The following is an 8,009-nucleotide window of genomic DNA, read 5'->3' as shown; positions in this document are numbered from 1 at the left end:
GCTTTGCAAATCGAGCAGAAGTCATCTACAGCTATTACTTGGCCTGCGGAACATTTGATATGGCTGTCATTCCAGATTTCTTTCACCATCGGAAGCGAGCGAACCTCCCATAAGTCATATTTCCACATCACCATCAGCGCGTGGAGATGTTTGCCGCTCAGCTATCAGATGAAAATGAGCTCTAGGGAAATTTTCTCCCGGCATGCTTTGCGAGTTGTGTCCAACACCGCCTGTCGTAGTCTTTAACCATGTTTCGCTGGCAGCAATTTTTCCAAAATAAAGTGCAGATTCATTTTAATTTTTCTAAAGATGTTTTCTACTTTCTGAAAGCACTCGAAACATTGTTAAAAAAATTCATCTAATTTGTCGTCTTATTCTTTGTCATCATTAAGTTGAAAATGTAATAAAAAGATTTCAGTCTAAAGAAAAGCCCATTCAGTACTACATGTATAATACTTACTTCCTTAATATACCGCAAGAAAGTCCGGGACTAGCTAACCCAGAATGATTTGCATTTCACATTAAGAGTTCGGATTCTGCAACTTGAAACCTGCAGGAATTCAAGTCTAGTCTAAAATTCGATCAAAAACATCTGGCCAAACATAAAACATAATATTATTCATTCCTTTGTATTATCTTGGAACAATGAACGCTCAACAAACGTTTCAGATGCATTCTTCTACTCAAGCTCCCAAGACTTCCGTACAACCTGTTGACCAATTTTTAACAAAGGAGAATACTCCTTCCCCTGACCCAAGTAACCCTTTGTATACATGCTTAATTGTAAGACTAGGATGTGAAAAGAAACCAGCCAGTATTAAAAATCTTTCTTTTCCATTTTTTATTCATTTCATTCCATCCAGATATTAGTGCAAATTAAAATGTTTTACAATAAAAACCCGCATAAAAGTACACGTGCTTTGGGGCTTCAGGCTGATTTTGTTCTTATATATCGGGTTTTTTCTGCAAAATCAACCTGAAAATGTCCTTAGGGTGTTCTTAAAATTATTTCTAAAAAATAAATACTGCATAGACTACTAACAGATGAAATCAATGTGCAAGCGCAACATTTTAATTAATCAATGGATTTCATGTCAGCATGCTGTGTCTGCAGCAATTAATAAAGAATGTGATTGACAGAAGGTAACAGTCATTTAGTTACATAAATTAGCCAAGTCCAAAAGCAACTGCTAAATGTGTCCTGGAAATTCCCATACCTGCTTAAATAAGAACAATTTTCATCTTTCAGGCTGAATGTGTTCTTATGTATATGGTACTTTTTTGACCAAATTTCAGCCTGAGTGTTCTTAATCCACTTGTTCTTTTATGCGGGTTTTTACTGTATTCTCTTAAGCCATTTCTTAACTAAGTCAGAAACTCCTACCACTACAATCCCGTCTCAGTTCCACTAGGTTTGCCGAAACGAGTTGAATAGTAATACATATAGTTTCTCACGCCTTCACTGACAAATGAGGTCAAAGACGAATGCAATTGCAACTGTAATTTTCATTTAGTCCTGACAGAAGTGTTTGACATGAACAACATGGACGAAGTTCTACAAGCCATCTCTATCGGCCTCATAGTTGCTTGCTTCCTTCTCAATACCAATAGAGCTCTAAAGAGCATCGAAATATGCAAGGAATGTTTGGTCATAGTGAAACACAAAGCAGGAATCAAAGACGATAAACTAGCCATATTATTCTACAAGAGGTTGTATTTGATATTGTCGAAGGCTTATTGTGCTGTCAACAACAACAAAAATGCCATAAAATATGCAGAAAAAATTCTCGAGATTTACCGTGATAGTGGAGAAAGACTTGCAGAATATGATCTAAGCTTCGATCTAGGAAAAATGTATTTCCGTCAAAGCAAATACGAAGAAGCGAGAAAACTCTACGAGAAAGCCCTACTAATCAGTACAGAAATCGCCGACAGAAAGGCAGAAGCTTCCTGTTGCGGAAATCTTGGAGCTGTGTATCAATCAGTTGGCGAGTATGACAAGGCGAGAGAACATCTTGAGAAATCACTTGTGATCACAAAAGAAATCGCCGACAGAAAGGCAGAAGCTTCCTGTTGCGGAAATCTTGGAGCTGTGTATCAATCAGTTGGCGAGTATGACAAGGCGAGAGAACATCTTGAGAAATCACTTGTGATCACAAAAGAAATCGGTGACAGAAATGGAGAAGCCGCCTGTTACGGAAATCTTGGAGCTGTGTATAAAGCAGTTGGCGAGTATGACAAGGCGAGAAAACATCTTGAGAAATCACTTGTTATCACAAAAGAAATCGGTAACAAAAATGGAGAAGCCTCCTGTTACGGAAATCTTGGACTTGTGTATCAATCAGTTGGCGAGTATGACAAGGCGAGAGAACATCTTGAGAAATCACTTGTGATCAGAAAAGAAATCGGTGACAGAAATGGAGAAGCCGCCTGTTACGGAAATCTTGGACTTGTGTATCAATCAGTTGGCGAGTACGACAAGGCGAGAGAACATCATGAGAAATCACTTGTTATCAAGAAAGAAATCGGTAACAGAAATGGAGAAGCCACCGGTTACGGAAATCTTGGAGCTGTGTATCAATCAGTTGGCGAGTATGACAAGGCAAGAAAACATCTTGAGAAATCACTTGTTATCACAAAAGAAATCGGTGACAGAAATGGAGAAGCCGCCTGTTACGGAAATCTTGGAGCTGTGTATCAATTAGTTGGCGAGTATGACAAGGCGAGAGAACATCTTGAGAAATCACTTGTGATCAGAAAAGAAATCGGTGACAGAAATGGAGAAGCCGTCTGTTACGGAAATTTGGGAGCTGTGTATCAATCAGTTGGCGAGTACGACAAGGCGAGAGAACATCATGAGAAATCACTTGTTATCACAAAAGAAATCGGTGACAGAAATGGAGAAGCCACCTGTTACGTGAGTCTTGGAGCTGTGTATCAATCAGTTGGCGAGTATGACAAGGCAAGAAAACATCTTGAGAAATCACTTGTTATCACAAAAGAAATCGGTGACAGAAATGGAGAAGCCGCCTGTTACGGAAATCTTGGAGCTGTGTATGAATCAGTTGGCGAGTACGACAAGGCGAGAGAACATCATGAGAAATCACTTGTTATCACAAAAGAAATCGGTGACAGAAATGGAGAAGCCACCTGTTACGTGAGTCTTGGAGCTGTGTATCAATCAGTTGGCGAGTATGACAAGGCAAGAAAACATCTTGAGAAATCACTTGTTATCACAAAAGAAATCGGTGACAGAAATGGAGAAGCCGCCTGTTACGGAAATCTTGGAGCTGTGTATGAATCAGTTGGCGAGTACGACAAGGCGAGAGAACATCTTGAGAAATCACTTCTGATCAGAAAACAAATCGGTGACAGAAATGGAGAAGCCGCCTGTTACGGAAGTCTTGGAAAGGTGTATCAATCAGTTGGCGAGTATGACAAGGCGAGAGAACATCATGAGAAATCACTTGTGATTAGAAAAGAAATCGGTAACAGAAATGGAGAAGCCGCCTGTTACGGAAATCTTGGAGCTGTGTATCAATCAGTTGGCAAGTATGACAAGGCAAGAGAACATCTTGAGAAATCACTTGTGATCAGAAAAGAAAACGGGGACAGAAATGGAGAAGCCGCCTGTTACGGAAATCTTGGAGCTGTGTATGAATCAGTTGGCGATTATGACAAGGCTAGAGAACATCACGGGAAATCACTTGCGATCCGAAAACAAATCGGTGACAGAAAGGGAGTAGCCACCTCTTACGGAAACCTTGGAACTGTGTATGAATCAGTTGGCGAGTATCACAAGGCTACAGAATTTTGCGGGAAATCGCTTGCGATTCGAAAAGAAATCGGTGACCGAAATGGAGAAGCCGCCTGTTACGGAAACCTTGGACATGTGTATCGATTAGTTGGCGAGTATGATATGGCTAAAAAACATCTCGAAAAATCACTTGCGATCACAAAAAAGATCGGCAGCAGAAATGGAGAAGCCTCCAGCCACTTAAGCCTTGGTTCTCTGTATCTATCAGTCGGCGAAGAAGATGAGGCTAACAAACACTTTGATAGAGCGTTGGTGATCAAAAGAAAAACTGGTGACAAGAAAGGGGTAATTTCTTGTTGCAATAGACTCGCTGCTTCCCTTCACTCTCGCGGTAAATATCCCATTGCTAACAGTTATAATCAGGAAGCACTTAGGATCGCATCAGAAATTGGACACAGGGCTGAGAAAGCCGCCTCTTTATTAATGCAAGGATATATCTTGTACTCAATTGGTGGCCGTGTCAAAGCTAAAGAATATTGCGAAGAAGCAATTGCGATTAGTAAAGAAATTGGACACCGAGCAACAGAAGCCAATTGTTGCTTACTGTTAGGAAACGTTCTTTTCAAAGATGGGGAACATGTTAAGGCTGAAGAGCATTTTATGAAGTCGATTCAGATAAATGAGGACATTGGCGATATTTTACAGCTTTTCGAATCGCTCTACGGACTAGCACGCTTAAGAGTGCAAGAAGGAAGGAATCAGGAAGCTATCTCGTACTTACTTGCTAGTATCGAAAAATGCGAGAAAATACGCGGCTCCATACAAGATAACGATCAATGGAAGATATCGTTCTCTGACAACAAGATTTCTCCCTACCGTAATCTCTGTACATTGCTTTGTAAATCCGAAAATCCCGAAGCAGCCTTGTATGTTTCAGAGCTTGGGAAGGCAAGGGCTTTGGCAGATCTAATGTCAGCTCAGTACTCTATGAGGAATCCAGTCTCCGCTAATCCTCAAACATGGTCCGGTATTGAAAGCATAATGGACAAAGAACTTAATTGTTCTTGTCTATACGTCTTCTATTCTTCTGACAGCATATATTTCTGGATTCTTAAAAGTAGTGGAGTCAAACATTTCCGAAAGATCAAAGGAAGTGAAGCTATCGCTCATGAAGGATTTGCCCAGAATATGGAAGACTTTTTTGCCACCAAAAGCTTCAGAAGTTTTGACATGTCACCTAAGGAGCTACGCAAGAATGTGTCTTTAAATGTCGTACAAGGGGAGTCAAAATCATACGACGATGACAGCCATGAAGGTTTCCGAATTGGAAATGAAAGTAAAGAGAACCAAGGTCCAAAAATGAATCTTCCTCTGTGTTACAAACTAATCATCGCTCCTGTGGTTGACTTGCTTGACGGCTCGGAGATCATCATCGTTCCTGATCGTAGTTTATACAACATTCCATTTGCCGCATTGCCTGATGACAGTGGAAAAACGCTATCCGAGACTTTCAAGATCCGCGTCGCCCCTTCTTTAACAACTCTCAGGCTCATCCATGACAGTCCAGCAGACTATCACAGCCAGACCGGTGCACTGATAGTAGGGAATCCTGATGTTGGTGAGGTGATTTTCAAAGGACGTCTTACGCCCGTTTCGCGACTGCCGAGTGCAGAAGAGGAAGCAAAGATGGTAGGAAGAAAGCTGGGTGTTGAGCCCTTACTAGGACAGCAGGCTACTAAGCAGACGGTACTTCAAGCGATGGAATCAGTGGCTCTGATACATTTGGCTGCTCACGGTGATGCAGAAAGAGGAGAAATTGCTCTGGCACCTTCTCTTCGCATTCCTAACAGTATACCTCGAGAAGGACTCTACTTATTGACAATGTCGGACATTTCAAAGATTAAACTGCGAGCTAAACTGGTAGTCCTTAGCTGTTGCCATAGTGCACGTGGAGAGATTAAGGCCGAGGGAGCGGTCGGAATTGCTCGAGCATTCCTAGGATCTGGCGCACGCTCGGTGTTGGTGTCAATGTGGGCCATAGAAGACAGCTCAACAGAGAAGTTAATAAGTCAATTCTACGATCACCTTGTTCGTGGGGAAAGCGCTAGTGACTCTCTTCACCAGGCCATGAAGTGGATGAGATGTAACGGCTACTCTGACGTGAAGCAGTGGGCGCCTTTTATACTGATTGGAGATAACGTGACCTTTAATTTTGGAAAGTAAGGTAAGATTACTTGAAAAAGTGTTTTTTTTTGTTTTTTAGCAAGAAGTACCTAATAATTGTTCAGTATTTTGCCGAGGAGTTATCGATCAGGCTGAGTGTATTTTCAAAAAGAGTAAGGTGCAGCATATCTGATCATTTGATTATTATTGTTTTTTTTTGTTGTTGTTCTTCTGCAACGGACATGGTGTTCTAATATAACTGACCTGCTTTCGATGAGAGACCATGAAACTACGTAATAACCCGAAATGCATTTTTACTGACCAAATTTCAGATATAAATCGTATTCTGCTGTAAATGGTACAATGAAACTTCCATGGTTCCAGCTAAAGTCTGAATGACAATGATTTTATAGTGTGTTTTATCAAACAAATAAGGAGGCCACTACCATATTATTTTAATAGTGTCTATTGTAATTGCCAAGTACATATGAGAAATTTAGAAAGCACATGCAAGCCACAAGGTAATGTCTTCCACATTTCTCAAGTTTTTTTAATTAATCGTAACGTTTTATGGCAAATTAATTTATTTCTTTGATTTATTCACTTTTTATATAGATTTAACGGTGGTGCCACGATAATACACGAAAAACACGATTATTTACGTTTTATACAAATGTAGCTTTTCAGGCAATCAGCTAACGCCTTTTTTAGAAAACCGGTTCAACTGAGATTGACTGAAGTAGCCGAACAAGCCTTTTTCATAGCTTTACACTTTGTTTGTTTGTTCTCTTTCAGATGTCTTGGTTGAACTGACTGACTGATAGCGGAAACAAGTGAGAAAGACAAAGCACAATGACCTCAAGAGACAGTTTTCAAGCCAGTGGTGTGTCTCAGTTAGTAATGTAATTTGACGCTTTTCAACAGTTTTGGTACCCTTTTAACCTTTTAATCATTCAGCAGTAGGATTCAAACTGGGATAAATGCTATGCAAAACGTTTCAACTTTCTGTTTAGTATGTATTTTTGAAGCAAAAACTAGTTTTACTCACGAGTATGCAATGATTTATTAGAGCTATTACCTGCAAGTTGTTTTCAGTCAAAGAACAGTTGAAACTTGAGGTAGCTCAAAACACTTTCCAGCACTTTCCAAGACTATGGTTTTGGTAAGTCATTACAAGCACTCTTTGTCAGTTGATGCTACAATCATTGAACCTTAAAACTGCCCAATCATTGATAAACGCATTGTTATCATCTTCGTGACACTATAGGTTACCATAGCATCGGTATGGCCTGTACTAAAGACACTCTTAATTTTAGCTCTTAGTACTTTTGTTTATTCGAAAATTTAAGGTAGCTCTGAGCCCCATGTACAGAATGTTTTTAAACTTTGCCAATAATTGCATCTTGTCCTTATCAAAATTCGATAATACAGAATACATGGGTTTCACCGCGCCGTTTTTGAAATATAAATACCTAAAACTAAAGTTAAGGGTGTTTTTAGTCTATCGTACCTCTGCTATCGCGACCCAAATTGTCCTGTTATATAGATAAGGCACCTAAAACGACTGACACTAAGTAACAATTGTTAACATGACTTAGAAAGAGAATATTATTCTAAGCAAATTAAGTTGGGTCGACAACGTAGTGTACAGGGCATTTCTTACCGAACCAGCATTCAGAGTGAAAGAGCTTTAGGACGTAAATTTTTTATCAATTATTAGAAGTCTTTAGAAGAAACAAAGAGCCAAACAAATGTGAATTTAAATTTCTCCTAAAAAATTGAAGTTGAAATGAAATTATTTTTAGCAGTTAGGTTTGTAATTACATTTTGTAAATAGTTCGCCGGGAAGTTTTGACCCTTAGTTAAATATACATTAGGAATTTAGGAGTTTTAAATAATTATAAAGAAGTGTGAGGAACTATATTTGCGTGGCATTTATCGCGAAAACGTCGTCATAAGGCTGTTATTGTTGATTTAAAGAAGTAATAAATTAAACTAAAACTCTAAAGAAGAGAAGTCCATTTATGTAAACTACTTCCCAGACTGAACAAAGCTGTTGCTAGTGTGTAGCGATGCGGGATTCTCACAA

At 39.5% G+C, this 8,009-nt stretch overlaps 1 protein-coding gene across 1 annotated transcript in view; it reads left to right on the top strand.

The window, feature by feature from the left end:
• LOC145503061 (uncharacterized) overlaps positions 1 to 6,296 on the top strand; it is a 17,880-nt gene extending 11,584 nt beyond the window's left edge. Inside the window, exon 2 of the mRNA XM_081482485.1 lies at positions 1,515 to 6,296. Coding sequence (XP_081338611.1) covers positions 1,535 to 5,980 — 4,446 coding nt within the window. The 5' untranslated portion in view covers positions 1,515 to 1,534 and the 3' untranslated portion in view covers positions 5,981 to 6,296. The remainder of the gene's footprint in view (positions 1 to 1,514) is intronic.
• The last annotated feature ends 1,713 nt before the right edge of the window (positions 6,297 to 8,009 follow it).

The sequence above is a fragment of the Orbicella franksi genome, chromosome 11 (assembly GCF_964199315.1).
Source record: "Orbicella franksi chromosome 11, jaOrbFran1.1, whole genome shotgun sequence".
Lineage (NCBI taxonomy): Eukaryota > Metazoa > Cnidaria > Anthozoa > Scleractinia > Merulinidae > Orbicella > Orbicella franksi.
The sequence above is the reverse complement of the archived record's forward strand: the minus strand, read 5'-3'. Positions and strand labels throughout refer to the sequence as shown.